General features: G+C 39.5%; 3 protein-coding genes across 3 annotated transcripts; 2 read left to right on the top strand and 1 right to left on the bottom strand.

Annotated features, from left to right (window-relative positions):
• The first annotated feature begins 4111 nt into the window (after positions 1-4111).
• On the top strand, positions 4112-9278 carry nfe2 (nuclear factor, erythroid 2). Its single transcript, XM_036590633.1, has 4 exons — positions 4112-4388; positions 6489-6567; positions 6715-6867; positions 7529-9278. Exons 2-4 carry the CDS (start codon positions 6520-6522, stop codon positions 8735-8737), a joined length of 1410 nt encoding a protein of 469 aa, XP_036446526.1. The 5' UTR covers positions 4112-4388; positions 6489-6519; the 3' UTR covers positions 8738-9278.
• A 602-nt stretch (positions 9279-9880) lies between these two features.
• Positions 9881-13701, bottom strand: hnrnpa1b (heterogeneous nuclear ribonucleoprotein A1b). The gene is made up of 11 exons (XM_036590634.1): positions 13614-13701; positions 12308-12427; positions 12059-12205; positions 11762-11972; positions 11581-11676; positions 11400-11489; positions 11053-11115; positions 10716-10880; positions 10509-10637; positions 10350-10423; positions 9881-10163 (listed from the first exon to the last, which is right to left on the bottom strand). The coding sequence occupies exons 1-10, from the start codon at positions 13623-13625 to the stop codon at positions 10359-10361; spliced, it is 1098 nt and encodes a 365-aa protein (XP_036446527.1). The 5' UTR covers positions 13626-13701; the 3' UTR covers positions 9881-10163; positions 10350-10358.
• A 514-nt stretch (positions 13702-14215) lies between these two features.
• cbx5 (chromobox homolog 5 (HP1 alpha homolog, Drosophila)) lies at positions 14216-24734 on the top strand. The gene is made up of 6 exons (XM_036590635.1): positions 14216-14340; positions 15992-16060; positions 16803-17019; positions 19089-19314; positions 19680-19780; positions 22690-24734. The coding sequence occupies exons 3-6, from the start codon at positions 16880-16882 to the stop codon at positions 22829-22831; spliced, it is 609 nt and encodes a 202-aa protein (XP_036446528.1). The 5' UTR covers positions 14216-14340; positions 15992-16060; positions 16803-16879; the 3' UTR covers positions 22832-24734.
• Positions 24735-25485: the final 751 nt, after the last annotated feature.

Below are 25485 nucleotides of genomic sequence, written 5' to 3'. Positions count from 1 at the left end.
CTAAACTATGTACGGGGAAAGTAAGCCAGAGTGGGTGTTTAGCTTGGAATGAGCTGTATCCCAAACCACTGTGGTCTCTGTAATAGCAAGCTGGTTTATGTGTCTGTGTGTGTGTGTGTGTGTGTGTGTTTGTAGGTGGGTGAGTAGGGTGGGTGGGTGCGCGGAATCAAGGCTTGGGAAGTCCCATCTCTCTGATTACTGGCAGGCGCCCACCTCTGCGAACCATGTCAGCCACCTACGTCCACCATTATGGTCCGCTAAAGCCACAAATCAGAGATTTGTAAAGCTGTTTTGGTTTTAAATTTATGCCAGCAAATTTTTATATAGTCCCATTGATTCTACAAGGTTACACATTATAGAAGCCTCATTTTCCACAACAGTGGAGGTTTTTTCAAACAGTGAAAACATAAACAGACCATTTATAGCCTCTATTTATCCTTTTATTATTTCTTCTTTGATTGTTGGTTTAGTAGCACTTTATTTTGAGAGTTCCCTGTAGATCTTGTAGATAAACTAACATTCAAATAAATAGCAATCAAATACTGAAGTTAAATGTAATAGATTCTATTGAATCTAATCCTTAACCTAATTCTAATTCAAATCTTCAGCCTAAAATCTACTAATATTGCAGATTATCTGAGCTGGGTTTCCTAAAGGCATCTTAGCACAAAGATGATTCTTAAATGGTAGAGCAAGCATGACACTCTCTCTCAGTTAAGATGATCTTAATACTAAGATGCTTTTGGGAAACTGGGCACAGAAAAGTTATAGAGCTTGGCCTATGAACTTGAGGTTTAAGGATGGTTCCAGTTCGTTGCCCCTTTATTGTGAGTTTAGCCCCTTAAACTGCAATGTCCACAGAAAACTGCTGTTCAAAAATTTGGAACTGCTATTTTCAGTCATGTACAGTCTTACCAAAACATGCATAAATATGGCATTAAAACTGCCAATTTTAGTGCATATTTTTATTTGGTATGTTTAACACATTGGGGGAAAAATATAAAATATAAAATGTGCCATAACTTTTGCACAGGGCACATTTCCCTAATATGCTAGGTTTGGCAAATAAACAGTAATTGTGCATTAACGTGCAAAAGTATGTTCTCTGTAGAGGATTTATTAACTTATTTTCACTGAGAAAAAATAACATTTTAGATATGTCCAGAATAATGAATGGAGCTAATAAACTGTATTATATTGTGAATTAACCTATAATCAAATGTATATCCAGAATTTATCGTATTTCAAAAGTGGAAATGATTCAAAGCAAATAGTTTGACAAAAAAGGAAATAGATAATTACAGTACTTTATTTGTCATTTTGTTCAATTCTTATTCACAGAATTCTTAAGACATTGACTGAAACAGAATAAAATACCTTTTGGTGAATAGTTTGGTACATATAAATCCACACTGTATGTAATACAACAAAAAGTATTTAATGTGGCAAGTGACTATAAACTTTTATACTGTAGTTACATATAAGGTTCACAGTAGGTTCATAGTAATTGCTAAATACGTTGTAATAGTTATGCGATAATAGATCATCAGATTAATAACTGAATAAAAATAAGCCTGTTTTTTAAAAGGTTACCCACCAAATATATTAACATTCCAGAACAATTCAAAGTCATACTTATAGCTGCTGTTGTGAAAAAATGTGTACTTCCAAATGGAAACCTTATAAAAGCAAGATAAATATCTTTACTGTAAATTAATGTACTTCTATTCCTGGCCATTTCTATATTCACGTCTTTTGAAATGGTGTGAAAATATAAAAATGAAAAACAATTAGAGTTAGGAGCTATGACAGTGATGATATATAAGAACTCAGAGTATCGATCACGGACCCACTGCCAACATGGACAGAGTGGGCCGTTCAGAGATTAGCAGTGTCTAATGGCAGTGCAATTTAAGATGAAGCAACAAATGAATTGGCTGCTGACTCTCTTATCCTATTTAGGTTCCACTTCAGATACATGAGCAGTCTTTGGCATAAACAGACACTTTGTGTGTAGCTAATGATTGTGGATGGCAGCGCACCTGAATGCTCTTAAGTGGTGTAATACAGCTGTCTCTGTCCACAGTGTTATTGAGAGGTCTGTAACGTGATAAGGCGAGCCGCTCAATAGCACTGGTGAGATGAAATTAAGCTGTTCAAACGAAGGAAAAAACGCACCCCGGCCTACTTCACCACCTAACAGTGATTTTCCGAGTGTGTTAAACGTTAATTTTGTCTTTGCGTCTCGGACGCCAGAGAAGAGGCTAAGGACTCTAGACGGTCACTAGCTATGTTAGACACGCTCTCTCCCACCCACCCCTCACCCCTCCAACTTTCTCTCCCCTCCATGGCTGCCAGATATAGGAACAATGTGGCCTTTCTTACCTGTCGGAGGTGTACATTCCATCCCTACTAAACCAAGTCAGAAAGCAGCCCCCACCAATTTACCCCTTCTACACAAGCCCTCACAGCCCCACCAGATTTACCTCCAGGTGTCTTGGCATGTGCTCGCCCTATTCAGAAGAAAAATATATGTGCAATGTATGTCCATCTAGTGCTACACATCCAAAATATATCTGCAATGTATGTTAAAATATTTCATCATAACCCAAACATTTGTGCAATGTGTGCCAATGTATTTCTGAATATCCAGAACATGTGTACAATGTATGTACATGTTTCCTCATGTCCAAAATATATATATGCAATATATGTCAATGTATTTCTGCATATCCAAAATATCTATTCAACATGTCAATGTTTCCTGATATCCAAAATATGTTTAACATATGTCAAATATATGTTCAATGTGTGTCAATATATTTCCCCATAGCTAAATTATGTTCAAAATTTGTTCAAAGTTTGTCAATATATGTCCACATCTAACATATACATTTAATGTCAATGTATCTCCTCATATCTAAAATATATGTTCAATATAAGACAGTATGTTTCTTGAAATTCAAAATATGTTCACCATATGTCAAATATATGTTCAATGTGTGTCAATATATTTCCCCATAGCTAAGTTACATGTTCAATAATTGTCAATGTTTCCTCATATCTAAAATCTATATGCAATATATATCAACATATATCAATATAATTGCTTATATTCCTAAATATACGTTTAAGGTGTGTCGGCATATTTCCTAATCTATAAAATATTTGCTCAATTCATGGCAGTGTTTTCTAATTTTGAAAATGTGTGTGCAATGTATGTTAATGTATTTCCTGAAATACAAAATATGTGTTCACTGTATGTCAATATATTTTCTCACATCTGTATGTTCAACATGTCAATATATTTTATGATATACAAAATAAACGTTTAATGTTAGTCTATTTCCTGATGTACAAAATATATGTTCAATGTGTGTCAATATATTTTCTCACATCTGTGACATATATATTCAGTTTATGTCAATGCATTTCTTTATATCCAAAATATATATTCAGAGCATGTGAATATATTTCTGCATAACTAAAATAAATATGCAATATATTTGCATCATCATTCCAAAAATTCACTTACCACATCGCCCCTACATTAGTACTGTAGGTAGGCCTAGTTTTTCATGTTTTTTCCTGTCAAAGCACAGGAGATCGATCTGTAAGTATCTGATATAATTATTCAGCAGAAACACAGGATTGGTCATGGCATGAATCACTCGCCACACTGAGGACGATTATGATTTGAATTTACTGGATTCAAATATGCGCATCATTTCCACATGGATAAAATATATCATATCAACAGAGCTATTGCCAAAAGTTGGTCAATCAAAGGACAAATTTGTGGTGACGTAGTACAAGTTATCATGTGAAAATTTTGCACAGATTTATATCAAGTCCATTTTTTTGTGCAATTAACCACCCGTCTCTGGAGTCTGCAATGTGGAGAGGGAATTGGTGGAGGTGGTGGGGAGGTAAGCTGGGTGGGTTGTGACTCTTGCTCACTACAATTCATAATATAACTTTCTTGTGGTCGTTTTGTGGAGAGCATAAATTTAGGAGGTCAGGAGTGTGAGAGTTGCACTAAGGACACGGGAGGGCCACAAAAAAAAAAAGTGTGGGAGCTTTACAGGAAAGTTGCTTACATCGCCCATAGACCCATCCCATTTATGCAAGTGAAGTGATAGCCAAAGCAGAAGAGAGAGAGAGAGTGAGAGAGTGAGAGTGAGAGAGAGAGAGAGAGAGAGAGAGAGGTCGCTCACATGCACTCTTGAAGTTCAGAGCTATTGGTTCAAAACGAAGAACAAAGATTAAGACTGATTTGTGAAGCTCTCCTTCTGAACTTCTGGGTCACAGCACCGTTGGCTTGTGGGATAATACGATATTTGAAGATATTCTACCTGAGCAGACAGGTCCAAGGAAATGCTACTAAGGTATGTCAGAACTATGCTTTGGTCTCAATGCTATGCATGCTTCAAGGTCCTCATTCTACAGTGAAACTTTTTTCTTTAATTGGTTCATGCAGAACCTTTAACGTGTATGGCAGGTTTCAGGTGGAAACACCCTTTTAATCTAAAGCTAGGTTTGATCTATGTTCATGATTCAAGTTGTTACATTATTATTGTTTTATTGCACCAGATGGATTAATGGAGATACAAAATTCTTGAACTGTTCTTACACTAGAGAAATCTTTTAAATAATAATCTATTAAAATATTAACATCAGTATTGTTAAAGTTTATTCCTTGTTGCCGGATGACACCACAATGTCATATTTTACATGACCTATTTATATATTTATTTACATATTTATTCATAATAAGGCCATGATTTCTATACAAAAACTAAGCCTGATACAATTCTAAATAACACTTTGAATTGAAAGTACCATGACAATGACAATGATGTACTCCAAATCTTTGCTTAAACTTTAAAAAGTTCATCACAAGACAAAATATCTATCTATTGATTTTTTTTCAGAACCAAAAGAGGCTCTTCTATATTGTTGCTCTAAAGAACCCTTGTAGGCACCTTGTTTTTAAGAATGTACAATTGACATGACCCTCAGAATACATTACTGACTGTTGAAAATGGGCTTTAATATGGATTGTCACGCATGAAGACAGACTTTTGGAGGCAAACTTTCAGTGGCGGTTTACCAGTCACAATAGCATCTGGTATTTCAGTGTGAACTGGTCAGTATGCCACACCTGATGTTGAAACAGGGCTGGCGTGTGAGAGCTGTGCCCTCAGAGTTTGGGAAACCAGTCTGAGGAAACCCACCAGACATGGTGCTAAAAGCAGGATATAAGACTTTCGTTTTTACTGAGTGCAGAAAAGGGGCAAAAGATCGTCAACAAATTAAGTAGTTGTAACAGTCGCGGACGTGGTCCAGAGAAGTTTCACTATTACTTTACGACACTGTACTCTTTTTCAGTGGTTTCTTACTTTAACGTTACATATTTGCTTAGCAATTCAATGGTGGACTAAAAAAGGTCGAAGCCACTTACAACATTTCCATCATTAGCAATAAAATAGTTAGGCTTGCCATTTAATGATGAAGTGTAATCATGATGAAGTGTATGAAGTTTTCAATATTTCCAACTACAGTGAACTCAGATAATTAAATACTTAAACGGCAGGTGGGAAGCATATTCAATTCCACTGTCAACATGCCTTTAAAAAGTTTTCCTGTGACACTGGTGTCTGTGGTTAGGCCCCAGCCTACGTTTTCTGGACAGCAGGCTGGCTCCCAAAAGATTGTCTTATCAGGACTTGACATTACTGCTCAAAAGCTCAGCTGATAGGACGAATCCGACCCAACGGAACTCTGCATGCCATGACACACCATAACATTCAGAGAGCGCGGGAAAGTCACTTAAATTGATACAAGAGTTTCAGATGTCTCTTTATTGACGACATGGACACACTTGCCTACACCGGATATGCATCTTCTTCAGAAGTACCAGTGCTTGATAACATGATGATATGATTCTATTTTCTTCTGAAAAATGTCTTAAAATCGAATGTTTCTTTGCACTTTTTTGGAATTCCTTCATACATTTCTCGGAGGCTCTGAAGGACTAGCAGTGATCTTGTTCTTTATTAATGTCCATTTGGTCTCTGGCACCATCTCATGTTTGGAAGTGGTCTATTTTCAGATGTCACATTCTAATTAGCCGAACTTACATAAGCGAAACATGTTATGCGTTACCCAACATGGAAAAAGTGCAAGAAAATGTACAGAGAATCGGAGCGCAGACCAACAGCCCTCCCGAAACTGACAGCTGGCAGCAGAATTCTCTTCTTACTGAAGCTGAATGAAATGAAATTCTCACAAAACCAAGGGAATGAAAGGAACTTTGCGACACCTTTAAGAATCATTAGTACCTTAAATCTAGTAGCCTAAGCAGTGCAGTAATGCCTGTCCTCACGTCTTTTAGTGTGTTTCAAGTTAAGCATTTTCTAGAAACCACTAGTTTGATGACTAAAGGCTTAGTTTGTTTGTGGTGAAATGTTCACTGTATGTTCCAGATTGGAGCACTGCAGCTGGGGCCTTTCCTGAATGTGTTCAACCGTAAATAGTCCTCATCCCTTTAGTTTCAATCGTGAGGTGAGTTGGTACAAATAGATAAAAGACAATATATTCTCATTCACAAACAACAAAAAAGAAATTTTATTTTGTTGCTTAATTTAGACACATGGAATATTGCATTTCAACGATTTGATATAATGTCTTTTCCTGTTCTTGTGTCCTTAGGGACTGGCAAACTGTAACAGACTTCATGGGGGACTGTCAATGTCTACAACTCAAAGATTCAATGCAAGTGGCGGACTCCGACCTAATCCCACCCCTCAGCAGTCAGAGATGGACCTGGCCTGGCAAGAACTAATGGCCATCACAGAACTGCAGGTCAGTCCATGGCATTAAAGGTTGTGACTCACACATTCCTTGTTTTCCCCAACCCGAAAGGTCAGAAAACAACAGATTTCAGGGACTGTCCATGTGTGTCAAACGTTTTTAACCCTAACCCATAATGCATTCTGTATCATTTCCCGAAAAGACACGTTCCTTAATCCCTTATTTTTGGAGAGCTTGTGGGGATCTACCTTAATGAAAAATCAAGGCCTATAACATTTAGCTAATGCTGAATTCCCCCTAAACACACTGATTCTGTTAAGATCTGCAACAATAGGCCAATTGAGTGATGCAAGGATAAACGGAGACAGAGAAAGGGGGTGAGTGCCGTAGGTTGCCAGCAGCCCCCTGCGCAGCACAATGGCCATCTGTTTCTATCTGAAACCTGAGCAGACCTAAGCGAGCCCTGCATAAGCTACGGGTGGCACACTCGTAGCAGGTGGGCTGGTCTCACAGTCTGCAACCTGCAGATAACTTCTAAAAAAGGTTTTCTTGCTCTTCCCTGTGCCCTTTCTTCCATAACAAGAATCACAAAATCATTTATTTAATTTTGTTGAACTATACTTGCTACCAGTTTCAACTATTCCTTGCCCCAAGATAAAGAAACAGGTGTAACTTTAATGATGACTGATTTCACACTTTATTTGTATTGCAGGAATTTGAGGTACCCAATGAGAATCCTTTTGAGGCTGTGCCATATCTCTCTATGGAGCCCATGGTGCCATATGGGAGTTTTGGAGTGAGTCATTCACTGACCGAACCCAGTCCACCTGTCTGTGAAGCAAGCCCCGCTTCTGCTGCTTTTGAAAGTGGGTACATTGATGTGATGCCCCCCTACCAGCGTTTGAACCCACACATGGAAATGCACTATGGACACAGTGGGGGTCAGATGACATCCAGGCTACTGCCAAATGCACAGTCCTTTCAGCCCCCCCTCATGAGCCTCCTGGATCACATGGGCATGACGAGCACTAGCCAGGGACTCGGAAAAGATGTCTCTGGACACCCGGCAGACGACATAGAATCAGACTCTGGTCTGTCACTGGGCTCAAGCCCTCCACTTGCTTCACCAGAGAATGCTGCACATGGGTTACCCACGTACCAACCCCATGATAGTCTCAGTTATGCCGAGGGTGAAGCACAGTGCATCGGAGACCAGTGTCGCATGAGGACAAGTATACCCAGCTCTGTGGATTACCAGCACAACTCCAGCTCTTACTCTGGACACTCCTACTTCTCTGTAGGACCCAACTTGCAACATGTTCCACTGCAGACACCCCAGTCCCAACAGCAGATAACTATCAAACAGCTGTTGCCCACTACCCTGAATGATTTTCAAGTAAATGCCTCAAGAGGAAGTGCCTTTCAAGGATCTTACCCCAAAGCTAGAGGAAGTGGGTCCTCAGGACCACTCAGCAGGGATGAGCGGAAGGCACTTGCTCTCAAAATCCCCTTCCCGTTGGACAAGATTGTGAACCTGCCTGTGGATGAATTCAATGAACTACTCAGCCAGTACACACTGAGTGATGCCCAGCTGACATTGGTTAGGGACATTCGGCGCCGGGGGAAAAATAAAGTGGCAGCGCAGAACTGCCGTAAAAGGAAGTTGGAAAACATCGTGCACTTGGAGAATGAGTTGGGGCAACTGAGGGCACAGAGAGAGCACCTAGCCAGGCAGAGACTGGAATTTCAGCAGAACCTCACCATCATTAAATGCCGTCTCTCAGATCTATACACCAAAGTGTTTTCTCAGTTAAGGGATGAGGAAGGACATCCATATTCATTAGATGACTATTCACTTCAACAGACTAATGATGGTAACATTTACCTAGTGCCACGAAATGCAGCACTTGAGGGGGAATAAAGTATTTCTCCATTTTCTCATTATGTATAGGACACTTTACATGTTAAAACACGGGCCCCAAATAAGCCCTTTGATTTCAAGTGCAAAAATGCATTTTGGGGCTGGGCCAGTGATTTTGCGCCTTTAACACCCCTCCTCAGGGTTAACAGCCAAATACTATAGAAGACTTCAAATAAGAGTGGTCTAATACCTTGGTCGTAATATCAAACGCAACCTGAAGCATTATTCATAAGCTGTACACCAGAGAGAAACAAGACAATCATATTGTTTCAATAAAGCTTTTAATAAGTAAAAACAGGTAAAAACAAGTAAAAAAGTAAAAACATTTCCACCAGCTTCTTGGTCCTACGAGAGATAAGAACTTTAAAAATAATTTAGTTGAGGTGGGAGAGAAGGACAAAAAGAAAAGGTTTACCTTCAGTGCCTGTAGAAACAAGCAAAAATCCATTCTGGATTGAAGACGCTTTGCATCAAATTCCTAGAAAAAAAAAGAACCAAATTATTTAGGCAGTTAAGCTTCATACAACCCATAAAGTATACACATACTACGATTGCATGCATTAATCTGAAGGCACACAAACGTGTATTCTTGTTAAGCTGTTGTGCCAGTTCACGTCACTCTGCAGTTACTTCCCTGTAATTATGACACTGAATTCAAAGTTGTGAATACTGTACTTGTCTACAATAAATAAAATGAGTCAAGTTCAACAGTAGTGAAGTCTGTTCTTACCTACAGAAGGCAATAAAGCCATTTTTGTTGCTGCCTGCTAGTCTTTCAGAGGCGACCTGTACTCAAATGCTCCCTGTTTCCTCCCATGGCGACGATCTTGCTACTCATCCCTCAGCTTGCTTCCATGGCTAGCCTTGGCAATACTGTCAACTAATCTACTTTAAGGCAACCTACATGCAATGTAGGTTGGGCTGGGCACTTATAACGTATAACTTATAAAAGCAGACTAAAACTTCCCATTAAGTAAACAGTGAGAAACGCAGCCAACTGTGGACCTGAATTCCAATCAGGTGACTAGGTCAAAGCCCTTCCATGGATATTCACTTTAGGTGTATAGCCAGCAAGTCTTCTCCATTGCTAGGCCTGTCTACATAACTCAAAACCCCAGCCCCCAGTGACTTAAACAGCACAGCTCTTTTAAAAAACAGTAAGATTCTTTATTTCAACAAGACGGTTGAAATGACATGATTAGTACTGACTGAAAATCTACATAACCTCATTTCATTTGGAATGCATTCCATAAAGAAAATAAAGATATAAAAAGCCTGTATGGCAACAAAACTGAATGCAGGAAGTTCCACTCATGATATCGCTACTGTACAGCTCTTCTGATTGGCTGAGAAGATCTAGGGAGTAAACCTGCAGCTGCCCTGTCAGCCCTCTCGCTCTCCTGTCTCCTCTCCTAAGTACTGAGTCCTGTTGAACAATATGAACAACAATGTTAAGCTGCACACTGCCTATTGAGGCTTCCATAGATCATGTTAAAATTTAAACTTGACATGGGGGATCCAGAAGAAAACTACATTTGTTGACAGACCATTTCCTAATACTCATCTACAACAGCACCTAAACTTAAAGCTTTACACGATTCTACATACGAACCTTTAAGGATTAAAACCGTCTGCCTCCCCCAGAGCCACCATATCCTCCACCTCCTGAACCACCACCATATCCACCTGATAAAGATGGAAATTTTAAGTCATAAATTCAATCTAACAAATTTAGTTTGTTACTTACAAGAATAGTTTACTATTAACTCACCACCATATGGGCCACTGTTTCTGCCTCCTCCAAAGTTTCCTTTCATGGGGCCATAATTTGACTGTTGGCTGTTGTAGTTGCCAAAATCATTGTAATTGCTGCCACTGCTGCCACCGCCTCCAAAGCTACCTATACATAAGAACCACATTATGTATTCACAAACATGAACACACATGCAAAACAGCCTTTACACAGTGGCTGACTCACCACCGCCAAAGTTTCCATTGCCACCGTTGTTGTAGTTGTCATAGCCATTACCGCCGCCACCACCACCACCATACCCTCCGCCTCCCTGATTGCCATAGCCTGGTCCACCTCCACCGCCACCATAGCCACGGTTGCCTCCATAACCAGGGCCACCTCCATAACCACCTATGAGGACAACGAAAATAAAATTAAAGCAACACTTCCCATCTTACAATGAGCCTTAATATTGCCCCTTTCAGGAGAACAGCCATTAAAGCAACTCAATAGTCTATTCCATGAATATAACATGTCATACATAAAACTACCAATAAAGCTTGACTTGAAAACTGAAACATACCATCTCCTCCAAATCCATTATTGTAGGCATCTCCACCTCCATACCCTCCACCACCTCTGTCCCCTGAAAGACAGGATACAAAAGCACCATTAAACAAGCAAATCTGGGGACAAGACATCCTTGACCATTTTATTAAAAGCAAGTCAGGGATGAACTCAGACCAACATCAAAGAACAATCTGTTCCATAAATTTGCTGTGCAGGATAAATGCTAACCTACCATGACAATAAGTATTACATTTGAGTTCTGTATAATTACAAAGCCCATATATGCAGACAAAGCACAACTTCCTAGACTGCAGCACAAACATCTATATTAAAAGAAGTTATCTAGCTTTAAATGCATACCTCGGCCACCAAAGTAACCATCTCTGCTACCTCCAAAGTCATTGCTGTAACCTCCGTTGCCATGTCGGCCAAAGTTTCCACCCCCACGTCCTGCACAATGGAATAGAAATTAGCCAACTTGATCACGAGGGAGGGGGAAAAAATTCACATTTCACATAAAAATCAGGGAGCCATCTCTTACCACCTCTCACGTTCCCTGAGAAGTTCTGCATCTCTTGCTTGGAGACAGCCTTTCTTACTTCACAGTTGTGGCCATTTATTGTGTGGTACTTTTGAACTAGGAATAAAACATAACATTAATTCCAAGCACTAAGCCAAAAGCTTAGTCTTCCAGCAGGCCAGCTGGAACTCAAGATACTTACTAACTATGCGATCCACTGAGTCATGGTCTTCAAATGTAACAAAAGCAAAGCCCCTTTTGTTTCCAGTCTTGTGATCAACCATTATTTCAATAGCCTCGATCTTCCCAAACTGATCAAAGTAGTCACGGAGATGGGACTCCTCTGTATCTTCTTTGATGCCACCCACAAAAATCTTTTTCACAGTTGTGTGTGCAAATGGTTTGTTGGAGTCCTGGAATAGAGCACCCACACATTATATATTCATACAGTTCAAGCCATGCATCTAAAGAATAGGCTGTTCTGTCAGCTGGAACTCACCTCTCTAGAAACAGCACGTTTAGGCTCCACAAGCCTACCATCGACTTTGTGGGGGCGTGCACTCATAGCAGCATCTACTTCCTCCACACTGGAGTATGTGACAAATCCAAAGCCCCTAGACCGCTTGGAGTTTGGATCCTTCATAACCTGCAAAAGAAATGGATTGTAAGCAAGCAAATTCAGATCTGACAGACAACTGCCCTGTAGATTGTACATTTAAAAATAAATACAACTAAAGTACAAACCCACCACACAGTCAGTTAGTGTGCCCCATTGTTCATAATATGACCTCAAGCTCTCGTCCGTGGTCTCAAAGCTGAGGCCTCCAATAAACAGCTTCCTGAGCTGCTCCGGCCCGCGTGGCTGGCTCTGGAAAACAAGGCAACTCTGAATATCTAGCTACAACAGCTGGCACCAAAATCCTCAAACATGAACCATTAATCATGTCTGGACAGTTTGCACTTAAGTTATGACAATTCAGCATGTGGTACCTCAAAGATAGTTCAAAAATAACAGCAACATGACAATATTCAGTATTAATTTAACCTTAAAAAAACTCCAACTATGCAGTTGAATAATGGTCAAACAAAAAGTAAGACCTTGGGTAGGATGGTAAGCAGCACTGAGTCATTCAAAGCATGCATTCATACATTTTGCCACAAAATGTTGATTTTGTACTTTGCCAAATTTCGCAGGTTGTGCAGTCTTAAAGATGGTTCTTTGCATGGTGAAACAGTTCTTAAGACTGGTGGAAACCGTATTGTATACGGTTTTCTTCAGCACCCTTTAGGAAATGGTTGTTATGCCGTCAAGCTTGTAACAATAGAAGAACCCCCTTTGGTGCTATACAGAACCATTTTATAAAAGGTCATACACAAAACCATGTACAATGCACTCCCTAACCTGAAGGAACATTTAAGCATACAAATGGTTCTTTGAGTGTTCAGAGTTCTATGTATAACCACTCTAAAAAGACCCCTCGAAAACCCCTCTTTAAGAGTGTAGGCTAAACAGGGCGAGGTGAAGCATCGCATCCGCCATGTTAACACCGGCCACCAGGCTACACTGCTAACCACACAATGGAATATGCCTGCAACAGCCTACTTTCTAACAACATCGCCACACTTCGTGCCCAAGACGTTTTGTGGGAAACAATACAGCCATGTGAGCTTCAAAAAAAAATCCTACTCAAACAGGAACTCCGCCCGGCTTCAGGCCGGTTAAGCTACACTCCGCCATGCGGCCTAACACAATCAAAATGGCGGCACTAAAGCATTCAAGTAGACAGAATAAGCTGCAGTCAGTTTCTTGTTCGAGTTTCCCTGTTCCACCTTAATTGGTACTGCCGTTAACGTTACATTCTGCTCCACTTAAGGTGGAACGGGAAACTTCGAACAAGAAGCCAGCGAATAGGAAGCCCAACGTCAGTCTCGTGTTAAACGGGCAGCTTCATTCACAACTTTAGACATTAAAAACGATCTCCACGAACATTCAGGTCAAACCTTTGTGTAGCCACACACTCTGAAAAGCATTCGCTCATTTAAAATCAACCAACCTCCTTCGACATTTTTTTTTGCACAGCTGCTCTCACTGAACTGCGCCACACAGACCGGTCACCGAAAACGCCGAGGACGAGGATTAAAAAAAAACGGTCAGCAACTATTTATACCCCTCACACGCTTGACCCGCCCACCGCGGAACATGATTGGTTAGGAATTCCCGCCACGGTGCTACGTAACCTTATTTTAGTATCTGATTGGTTACGATTAATGTCAATCTGAAGACGAAGCGCTCAGATCCTCCGCAACCAAACGTTTTGCTCATGTCCGAACTGAGATACGTTTGCAGGCAGCATTAAAAGCAGTTTTTGTACGTTACTAAATGTTGAACGTATTTGAAACCGCACCAATATGCCTTTGGCACGCGAATAATATAAAACATTACAGTCTAAATGTACTATTTGAAATCATGTTGCTACAATACACGAAGATGATAATCTGAGTGTGATTAGACGCGCCCTGCTCAAAAACCAACCAAGTGAATAAATGCTTATAGATGAACGGATAAGGGCATAATCTAGTAAACATCGGTATTGGTTTGCAGGTGAAAATGCAGAGCAGGCATCGTCTGGTGTGTGCATGTGATGTGTGTGTTTGTGTGTGTGTGCGCCATTGTGTGTTTTTGGCGCGCTGCAGCTCACACTCACACTCAGACTCACTTGAATCGCTCAAATCTGCGAAGAGGTTCGCTGCCCTAAACAGCAAGCATCGAAGAAGACCTCTGTGAGTTTAATTGCTTTAGTTTTAAATCACTAGCGTGTGTGTGGTTGGTTTTGCCAGACGTGCGTCGTGTTCGGTTTAGTAGGCTGGATGTTAAATCACCAAGTAGGATCATTAATTTCTCGTAGTCTATAAATGTAGCCGACTGAGCGGTTAGCTAGGCTGGTAGCCATGGCCAGAGTCAGGAATGCGAGTGGGTCTGCGTGTCTGTGTAGCTAACAGTACATATCCTCGGTAGTGAATTACATTGCGCACGATTTCTCGTATCTGTTTCCTCGCCGGAGACCTGAAATGACAGTTAATGTGTTTATAACGTAGCTACAGGCTTGCTAGCTAACCCTAGCCAGCTAACCTAAATCGCCATGTCTCCTGTCGTTATACGAGACTGAAGTTGGCTTCCTATTCAGCAGCTTTCTTTTTCGAATTTTCCCGTTCCACCTTAAATGGTAACATGTAACTGCTGCACTATTTAAGGTGGAACGGGAAAATTTGAATTAGAAGCTGGTTTTAGCTTCGTTCTCGTTAAGCCTCCGGGCCAAGCTTGCCGCGCTGCAACAACCTCACAATGGTAGCTTAACCTCACAGTTACCCGAGTTGTCCCGTTGACAAAATCAAAAACTATGTTGCATCGTTAGTTTCGGCCAAAACCTGTCTTTCTTACGTTTAGTCTAATGATGCTGTCCATGTTTTTGGTGCGGAAGTTAGCTAACCTAATTAGCCATTTCGTGCTGAACTAACGTTAGCTAACGCTAGCTAGCTTACTAAGCCGAAGTGTGGTTTTCTCTAAATAAATCTCATTATGTACATTGTGGTAACCGTGCAAGCAATATTACACCATATTTCCCGTGCCCTTTGAATAACAATTGTTATTTCATTAGTCAGAGCTTTCTCATATTTGTAAGTGTTAATTAAGCTAGCTGGCTAGCTAACCGCTAGCTAAGTTAGCTAACAATGCAACTGGAATGTGAGCCCAGGTAACGTTACACCGGCGCTGTTCAGAGAAATAACTAGCAGGTTTGGTGCGTTACCTAATTTTGCTAACGTTATACGCATTATAAAAGGCAGTTTTACAAGTATCTTCTGTGCTAGACAGGTGCGTTTCCAGTGTCTCAGCGTTATGGCTGAATTAAGCCAGCGGCAGTGTGCAGTAAAAGCCAGCAGTCGTGATGCTGTGCTAGCCAGTTAACGCTAGCTCCTAGTTACAGACTTTGGTTTGGTTTTGGAGAGAATTCGTATACTGTACATTGCATGTTTTTAGCTATAGCGAGGCTATTATTTGCGTGTATTTACACGTTGACTCTCTCATATACCCTTGAATCGCGGTTTTGTTGCTATATTTAAAGCAAACAACCAACGTTAGCTCTCCTAACGTTACCTTTACTCTATTAAATAGGGGCTCAGTATCTATGTAAACGTTAAGGTTAAAAATAATTGAGTGAATTCTAGATTTACGCTTTTTGTGGGGCAATGTATGTTTTTTTCCTGTCACAACCGCTCTTGAGGGCCAAGAGCTCAAGAGGGCACGCATATTTCTGAAATATTAATTTGGTTTACATTTCTAAGAGTGCATTTAGTTTTAAGACTACAGTCAGATATATGCAGTGTATTTGTGCTTTTGCTTAATTCACTTGCTCTTTTACCATTTGATTTTCAGGGGGAGGCAGTCTGCCTGACTTGAACTTAAACATCTGTACTTGAGCGTGGTCTCCGTTCCCTAAGATAGGTAAGCACTAGAAGTAGGTCGGGATATGACAAAAAGCATAGTAGCAACTATGGTCATAATGCAAACAAAGTTTTCAGATATTTTCCATTTGATTGAGCGGGCATAACATCATTATCTCATTAGGAAGAAGTGATATGGAGAAAGGAATACAGCTGGAATGGATTAGGCTGCCTTGTCAGAATATTTAAGAGTTTCTAAATAATAGTGGCACTTAACATGGTGGTATCAGTGGTTGTGTGGATGCAGATGGCCCAATTAAATGCTGTTAAGAGTAAGACCTGGGTCTTATTCCTAAAGCTTCCCATGGTAATCTAGGATCTGCTCCTGTCAGTGAGGTTGTTATAAATAAGAGAGGAATCTCATCCTAGATCTGCACTCCTGCTCTGAAAAGTTTGATTAATATGGCAAATGGACCCATATTTGTGAAACTTCTCAGAAGAAGAGAGTTGATCTGGGACCACCTTACGTCTTTTAAGTAACCGTAAATATATGCCCTGGCCCTGAAATTTAGATCGGATAAAAAAGAAAAAAGTATAGTGAACAATCTAATGCCAAGAGTCAGTGTAGTCTGTGTTGTGTAGATATTCAGAATTCCTGTCAGTCGCTTATTTCATTTGGTACAAAACGGTAATCATGTCGACGGGCATGTGCGTAAGTGCTTGCCGTTTCTTTGCTTGTTTACAGGCGCTTGGACCAGACAGCCTTTCTTAATGATCTTTGTCTTTCATGTCTTTCCTCGTAGAGGGAGAATTTTTCCCTCATTTAGCCAGAGAGAATCCCTCTCTTACTAGTGGGTGAAAAAAAGGGTTCGAAGCAGCCATGGGAAAGAAGAACCAGAACCGTGAAGAGGAGGAGTCTGCGTCCTCGGATGAAGAGGAATATGTGGTAGAGAAAGTCTTGGACAGGAGGGTTGTGAAAGGCCGTGTGGAATATTTTCTTAAGTGGAAGGGTTTTTCAGAGTAAGTTGTTGGAGGTGCTTTGTTTTTGTTCCAAGTTGACTTTAATTATTAATATACAGTTTATACCTCATGTATGTAAACACCTTTAACAGTAGACACAATGGGAGCAAGCTCTGTTTCACACATACTACCGCTTTTCAATTTGCTGCTCATGTTAAGAGGTTAGATTGTTCACTGAGGCACTGCATCCCAGAAGCAGCGTAGAAGTGGTGCGGCATTTAGAAAATAGGCCCATTAAGCCCATTTTTTTATGCATGCAGCACACACCATGCATTAAAATACACTGAAACAAGCAATGAAAACCAATGAACGTGAAACAAGAAAAAAAAATCCCCCCCAAAAAAAAACCTTTGCATACACATTTTGCAGTAGGTCTACAAGCTTGAAATGAAATCACAAGTCAGAAACTGCAAAGGCCAATACGTATATTGTACTCTTTTATGAATTATATCTTAATATGGGGAAAAACTGATTTGATTGTTCATCCACTTGGAAAAAGGATGTCTGTAGGACTTGTGTGCTCCATGGCTCCGCAGCACAAACACTGTATGGTGTAGCAGCTGTCATGCTGCCGCATTACTCATGTCTCACAGAAGTAGAATGTGTGAAACAGATCTAAGTCATAAACCTTTTCCACATTCATAATCATGCATTTTGTCATCATTTTTACCGCCAAGAGAACTGTACTTAAGTAAGTGCTGAGCTTAGTTACCTACTTTGGTGAGTAGTAATTAGTATATAATGTGTACTGAAACGGTGTTTCTGTATAGATTGAGTAAGAAATAGTACAGACCAATGATTGGTCAGATGTTTTTGTTGTAGTATGTATTTTTGTCTGCCACAACTTCTTGAAAATAATTAAAAAATTAGCTAGATAGAATGGCTCTCTGTGACACTCGGAGCCAAATGCAGAGTAAGGGGTAAATCAGCGCTTGTAGCTCCTCCATTGTTGCTGCCGTTTGTGTTTACTGTTGACATTTTGGGTGTCTCCAACACACAACCACCAGAGAACACTGCCCACTTTTACCTTTCAGTTGTGTGATGGGAAGGGTTGGAAATGTTCTGGACTTGAATTAACAGCTATACCGTGCTGTACTGTGCTCTCCAGTGGAAAAACGCCTTTGGTGCACTTTTGTGACACTTTAGTCTTACGTGCATATTAGGGATGCACAGTAATAACAAAACATTAGGGTTGTGATTATATTGTTATGTTGTTGTTGCAGTATGTCTTGGAATACATTAAAACACACTGGTGAATCAATAATGTGACATGGTTATTTTGAGCAATATAATTTAGTTGTGCTTGATTGGATGAATACTCTGATCCATTGCAACACTTATCTGGAACTGTGATTGGTCAAGATGATCATTGCCAAAATGTTTCTGCTCAGAAATTTCTGTTCCTCGTCTAAACTTTAGTCTGTTATCACTCTGCTCCTATTCTGGTTTCTATGCCCTGCTTATGACCTGAGCAAATTTGGAAAATTGAGCCATAATCTTGGTTTTTACTATATATTATTACATAAGCTTGATTGTCTGGCCACCTAGGTTAAGAAATGTGAGATTTTGATAACTATACTTTAAGAAAGTGTCAGGATTTATTGATTTTGGAGTGACACCAACAGTAGGCTGTAAAGCCTTTTCATCTAAAATAACTGTAACCAAGGAACATTAATATTGTTTAGCATAGTTTGCTCCATGCACAGCAACTGAAATTCAGACAAAGTAAAGGATTAGTTACAGAACCCAAAATGTGTTATTTCAATGTTTTAACAACTGCTGTGTAAAACATTAACACCTGTTATTGTTCCTTAATTCTATAAACACAAAGCACATGGGCTATTAGATTGATTGATGTTTTGTAAATCTATTTAAAGTGCATTTTCAGCATTAACAGAATGTTTAGAGGCTCTTTTGCGTGTTGCAGGCCTCTGCTCAGTAATTCTATCAGTAGTGGAAAGGCCAACGTTGAGATGAAGATTATCAACTAAATATTGGGAAGCCCTTTTGCCTATGTATGATGTTACATCATCAACTAATAACCATGTTTATTGATGGGTTTTTTCTAGTAAACACAACACTTGGGAGCCAGAGAAGAACCTGGACTGCCCGGATCTCATCGCAGATTTCATGAAGACGTATAAAAAGGGCAGCAGTGCTACCAGCACTCCCAGCAGCGGGGCCAAAACGTCCAGCACAGGCCCGTCTGGGGCCCGCTCCAAAGACAGCAGCAGTAAGAGGAGAAACTCGGACGAAGAAGAGGAGGGTGGCAGCAAGCCAAAGCGGAAAAAAGAGGTGAGGATGCTTCTAGTCTTGCCCCATTTCCCTTAAAAAAACAACACTGCTCAGAGGTCACAGTGAGGTGGCAGAGCGAGTATCCCTATGAATCCTAATGATTTATGTGGAGGTCAGTGTTAACTCAAACATTTTGGGTTAATTTGAGTAGAGCAATTGTATATGTGGGTTCTGTGGCATTATCAGCTAATTTGTTTCAAAGTGTAACTAGAAAAATGTCTAAAGAATGGACAGGAAATAAACAACCTTCACAGAACATTGGTGGTGCAATGCATCATTTAGACCAATTTCTCAAAATGCATCATTATGTTATTATTATTATTATTATTATTATTGACATATTTTTGCCTTATTGGTTTGTTCAGGAAGAGATCCTTGTTGCAAGAGGCTTTGAAAGAGGCCTGGAGCCAGAGAAGATCATTGGTGCGACAGACTCTTGTGGGGACCTCATGTTTTTAATGAAGTGGTAAGTGCTAGATGTGGCAGTTCCTTGAAAAGTCCACTTTACACCTTCAGAACCATTACAAGACAATAGAGTTGGTCAGACCATTGTCAGCTTTTGCTGAGATCATTTGATTGCCAATGGACTTTCTATTGTGATGCATTTAGTGTAGTTTTCATTCCAGTTCTGCTTGTTTTTAAAGACTTTAGGAGAAGCTTTTACTGTTTAGTCTTTCCACCTTTGGCAAGAGTAATCTGTGGGTGAGAATTACTCTTTGGTGGAAGTGTGAAGGATACATTATTACTGCAATGTAGTGTATTGTCTATTATAAAATGATGAAGTAGGCAGTTCCTGCCTGTTGTTTCCATTGGTCTGCTTACCTTGTAGGAAAACAAGCTTCTATACATCTAAGATCCTGAACAATGCTTTTTCTTGTCTTTGTGTTTTGACCGATAGTAACCTAGTTATCGTGTATAAATCACAGATGTATTTCTTTAGTATAAGGATTGGAAAGATTCTCATTTTAATCTAGTTGAAGTGAACAGTTTACTTGTGTTTATGGCTGAATTCAGCTTTTACTTGGATTTAAACTATAGCATACAGTGTCAGAAGAGGCTACTGTCTGAGTATATTTACAATGTAAACGAACCCTCAGAGGTACAACATGATACTTAAAGGGGAATTCCAACAATTTTTCAAATATTTTGCATAATTCGGTCGTTGTGATGTTAACAAAGTCATTCAGAGTGATTTGATGTGAAACGGTTCATTGTAGTGATTTCTTTACAGTGGCGCTGATAGGAACCAGGTGTCACAATGTCTACAACACTAGTATAGCCATTTAATTTACTATTCAAAACAATCAGTGAACCTACGTGTGTTTCTGTGCTTTTATATGTAATCTTGATAATGGTAAAATAGTGGAAAGTCTGAAACAATACATTTTCTTAATACATTTTCTTTTTGGACTATTTTGCCTTATAACACCCTGCATGTGCCCCTCAGCCATGACAGGAATAAAATAAATGTACTAACAAGACATTGTAGGCTAAGACTTTATGACAAAACTATCATAAAACAATCAGGCAGCACACACCACATTCATAACCATTTTGTGTAATAAACATTTCACACCAAACCACTCTGAATGACTTTGTTTACATCTTAGCCTTTTAATTATGTGGAAATTTTGAAAAGTCAGTGGCATTGCCCTTTAAGGTCCAATTGTACACATATGTGAGGTTTATTTGAATACTGCATTCATTTTTCCACGGGTAATGTGCATATTTCTTTTCATAATGTGCATAAATAAGTAAAAAAAAATCAAAAGCCTGAAGGGGAATATGAAGATATAAATGAAGATATAAATATGAACAACTAAAGGTACAGAAAACATAATGCAGAATAGAGCTTTAATCATGCCTGAGATTTTGGTCCAAACCCGATTACAGCCCAACAATTTTGTCCAAGCCTGACCCAACACACAACATTGTGATTTGAGCCTCAACCTGACCTGAGCTCGACAAAATTCTGTCTGAACCCCACACCTGACTTGAACCACACCAAGTCTTGAGTCAGAAATTAAATTGCAGAATTAAAACTCACAGGATAGCTCTGGTTCCTGTGTAGTAATAATGCACATAATGCTTTTGAACAACATCTCAAATGTTCCATACTGCGCTGCTCTGATGCTGTGCAGTGCTGATGTATTAAAATGTTGGCCTTACTTAATCCTAAAACTCTTTTATATTTGGAAGGCAATAGAATTACATTGATTTTGGAGTGTTTGATTATAGTAGTATTTAATAAAGTATGTACTTATTAATTGAAAAAAAAATAAGGATTCTTACCAAAATAATTAAATGAAATCAAATTCGTGGTGAAATGTCTGATATGATATATTGAATTGTTTTATAATGAACTGTATGAAGTTTGTTGTGCTGTCAGAGACTTTGAATATGAACAAATTCCTTTATGTGGAATTCACATGTAGCTCTATTTTATGAAAACACTTATTAAAACACTTGGGTGTCCTTAACTGTGGTTATTGTCACTTCCCTTACTGCAATATTGCACATCCTCTTGTGTACCATTGAATAACCTATTACAGCATAACTAAGACTGAAATTCAGAAATGTATGAAAACATTCATTCTTAACTCCTGTGATGCAGTATATCCCAAAACTGGAAATGAGAACCACACATTGAATTTCAAAAGTCAGATTCAAAAGTATATATTTCAAAAAATATTCAAGATTATAGGGACACAAAGAAGAAAACATAAATAAAAGAATGGATAAAAATAAAGAAAAATAATCTTAACAGTTTGTCACGTTCACACATAACCTCACATGAAAAGACGTGAGAAAAGCTTAAAAAGCTTAAACAAAAAATTGAAAGTGGTGGGGGTGAGAGCACCCGCCGGTTTCCCCTCTAACACAGACTTTGTCAAAGCAGTTATAGCTTTATGCAAATTATATGTAAATCAGACAGTCTACATATACAACTGCTGATTCATTATTCCAAATCAGAACGTTTTTAATGCTTGCTTGAATTGGTTCAGAAATAAAATTGAACAGCGTTATTGCTGAGATTCAGTCAACAAAGATAGCGTCCCTCTCAGTAACGTCAGCAGGAGTCGCTCTCAGTCAGACTCAAGGTCTTGGAGGTTCCCGAATAGTCTCCTTTCACCCAGTTACACAATGATGTAAATACCCAGTTCAAACTCCTGTACCACAGGCTGCCGCCTTGTCTGGTAGGACAGATTGGAGATGGACATAAATGTCTTTGTTTCTTATGTTTCTCAGGGAACATAAAAAGCCTCACAGAGACACAAGAACTATTATTCCTCAGTGTAAGAAATACATTCTTAAGCAAAATATTCTGTGCTAAAAAGACTCAAATTTGATTTGGAAACTGTTCCGTCTCCACAGGAAGGACTCTGACGAGGCGGATCTTGTGCTAGCGAAGGAGGCCAATCACAAGTGCCCACAGATCGTCATTGCCTTCTACGAGGAGCGTCTCACTTGGCACGAAGATGGAGAGAAGAAAGAGAAGGGTGCTGCAGCGGTGTAAGAGGGCCAGAGGGGGGCGTGAGGGTATCCCACCCAGACCTCCCAACACCCCCTCTCCTCCCCCCTGGAGACAGACACGAGTGCACTCACAATCCGCCCTTTGTTATGGACCATTTTAAAAACACCACCAGCCTCCTAGCAATGGGAGGTCGCTACCCACTTTGTTACGGTCTCCTTTCATCCCTCATGTAAAAAAGCAACTCTTACCAACTCTCACCATCAAGAATTGAGGGACTGGCAAGTGATTGAGGACTGTGGCAAGAGCCTTTTGGGGACTGGATATGTTAGACTGGTGGAATCATGCGTTTCTCTCTTAATTCTTGCAGAGCGTCACCCTGTTTTTCCATGTTTTAAGTATTTGTGCCCCCCCTATGGTTCATGTTCTTACGATGTGTGACAGTGTGATAGCATAGATATTGAATACAACAAAGCAAATGGCAACATTTCTACACAGATGCCATTTTCGTTGTCCTTATCGATACAGCAAGTTTTCGGATCGAGATGGTCGTTCTCCATCTGCAGTGCTGGATTAGTTAGAGGACCGGTTTTCTTCCTTTTTTTATTTTGGTGAGCACGCCAAATGACGGTTGCCCTTTTGTATGCATTCCTCTTGCAGAATCGCTCTCCATCTTGAGGAATGTTTGGAATATGTAGGACCCTGGGGAAGCTTTTTAAACTTTAAATTTCTCCTTAAGGCCCTTCACACATGTCGTATTTTAGCCATATCTGTATTTTTTTTTGGGCTTTTTAAAACATGAATGTCAATTCTTTCCAACCTCTTGGTGTTTTAAAATGTCAGCTCTTATTTAATTTCATAAGCATTTCAACATGTTTGGCTTGCGAAATCTGATCGTATTTGAACTTCATATGTCTGATTGCCTGTCTTCATAGTTATTAATGGGCCTGCTTGTGCCTAGACCAACTTAGGAGATCAGACGAGTATAATTTCGTGTTTATGCAGGGACGTTCCTTTTGTCATTCAGGAGTTATTGTCCATCATGGTCAGACCCAGATGCTCCACCTTGTGGTCAACTTGCTGATAATGTCGAGCATTTAACTTCATGATGATGTAGACTGTGACCATATCACTGTTTACCCTTTCTCTGGCCATATTTAAAAGGGTTTAGCAGATTTGTCAGATTCTCATTTTAGTTCTGTTTTAAATAGTCCAATTAAATGGTCTTTTAACGGGGTTATGAACTCAGGTGTGCAATTCTGTGTTTGTAGAGCCACTGGACAAATGATACCCAATTAAAAAAAAAGGAAAAAAAAAGAAAGGAAAAACCCTGATTTTCGTTGACACGACAGAGCTACTGATTCTGATTCAATTAAAATGTAGTCAGATGATGTTTGTATTAGATTAATTACCACCCACTCTGTGCTGGCTTCTTGGAACATTTTCTTAGCTGTTCTTGTGTTCTCTGTCTCCACAGTGGTGGTACCTTTTAGAAGGGGGTCTGCCCTTTTAAACTTGCTAAAAGGCTACTTTTAGACAGTGGAGTGAAACGGACTCGCACGGTTTTGTGACCATTTTACGCACCACTGATTGTAATGACTGAGTCTGTATATGCATAGTTAAAATCAGAAAGAGAGAAGAATTTCAAGGCAAAGATCAGATATTCTTCGGCTTTCTGTCTAAACGACACTGTAACAGGGTTGTGCATATATCTCTCTTGCAACTGTATTGCTCCACTCTTCATTTTGTCCTTTGTTTTATATTTCTTCGTGTTCTGTTACTTTCATCATGTTACGAAAGTACCCGTCCCATGGCTGATCATTTTATAAAAAGATGTCCATTCAATCAAGTGTTTTCAAAAACATGCTTTTGATGTCTTTTACCAGTTGATTCATTTTTTAAAAAAAATGTCTTGTATCAAATTGTAGTAAACCTAGTTTTCAACACATTTGATTGTAGTTTCATTCAAATAAGCTGACATTGTGATTGGACTGTTCTTAAGGATAGACAGCTAAAGTCTAAGTGGGTGAATTTTGGGTCATTGTGCATTTTTCTTTTCCCAGATACACAAAGGCAGTGCTTCACTTTTCCAGCAGATGGTGCTATTCTACTATGCTCTATTATTTATAGACATGACATTTTAGCGTAGCCCACAATATCACAAAGGATAGTCCTGTTTTTGATAAGATTTGTTGAATTGATTCTTTGTGTTGGTGTAAACTGTAAATTTTAATCTCAAGCAGTGAGTGAAACAAAATGCCTCTGGATTATGTACATATACGGACCAAAAAAGACTACAGTTCACTGGCTTTGTCTTGTATCAGTAATTCCATGAATGCTGTTTATCTTTGATTTTGACTAGTTCTGCACTGCCTACTAGTAGTAAAGAAAAAAGTAACATTTGTTCTATTGATCTTCACATAGAGCATTTCAAGTACATGAAGTAACCCACATCCTGCTCATTTGTGAAATATCATCTGTGAACTATCTTTGTTCTCTTGGTTTGTACATGCAGACATGTAGTCAAAACTGTCAAGTCACCAAAATAAATCAATAAATAAAATGTATGATTCTTATGGCAGCGGATTTGAGCCTCAGAAAGACTGAATAATGCTGTAAAGAAGAACGGTAGGTGAGTACTGTTTGAGTGAACTGCTGCATGGCAGGCTGCTGCTGCTTTTATCCCAGATATCAGAGAT

The sequence above is a fragment of the Colossoma macropomum genome, unplaced genomic scaffold (assembly GCF_904425465.1).
Source record: "Colossoma macropomum unplaced genomic scaffold, Colossoma_macropomum, whole genome shotgun sequence".
Lineage (NCBI taxonomy): Eukaryota > Metazoa > Chordata > Actinopteri > Characiformes > Serrasalmidae > Colossoma > Colossoma macropomum.
This window is presented reverse-complemented; position numbering and strand designations above follow the sequence as displayed.

Coding starts and splice junctions, on each gene's coding strand:
- hnrnpa1b (XM_036590634.1), bottom strand. Junction 12,206..12,307: donor GCACACTAACTGACTGTGTG/GTGGGTTTGTAC, acceptor TTTCTTTTGCAG/GTTATGAAGGATCCAAACTC. Junction 11,116..11,399: donor TGGTTACTTTGGTGGCCGAG/GTATGCATTTAA, acceptor CCTGTCTTTCAG/GGGACAGAGGTGGTGGAGGG.
- cbx5 (XM_036590635.1), top strand. CDS start 16,880: ATGGGAAAGAAGAACCAGAACCGTGAAGAGGAGGAGTCTGCGTCCTCG. Junction 17,020..19,088: donor AAGTGGAAGGGTTTTTCAGA/GTAAGTTGTTGG, acceptor GGTTTTTTCTAG/TAAACACAACACTTGGGAGC. Junction 19,315..19,679: donor AGCCAAAGCGGAAAAAAGAG/GTGAGGATGCTT, acceptor TGGTTTGTTCAG/GAAGAGATCCTTGTTGCAAG.
- nfe2 (XM_036590633.1), top strand. CDS start 6,520: ATGTGTTCAACCGTAAATAGTCCTCATCCCTTTAGTTTCAATCGTGAG. Junction 6,568..6,714: donor CCTTTAGTTTCAATCGTGAG/GTGAGTTGGTAC, acceptor TTGTGTCCTTAG/GGACTGGCAAACTGTAACAG. Junction 6,868..7,528: donor TGGCCATCACAGAACTGCAG/GTCAGTCCATGG, acceptor TTTGTATTGCAG/GAATTTGAGGTACCCAATGA.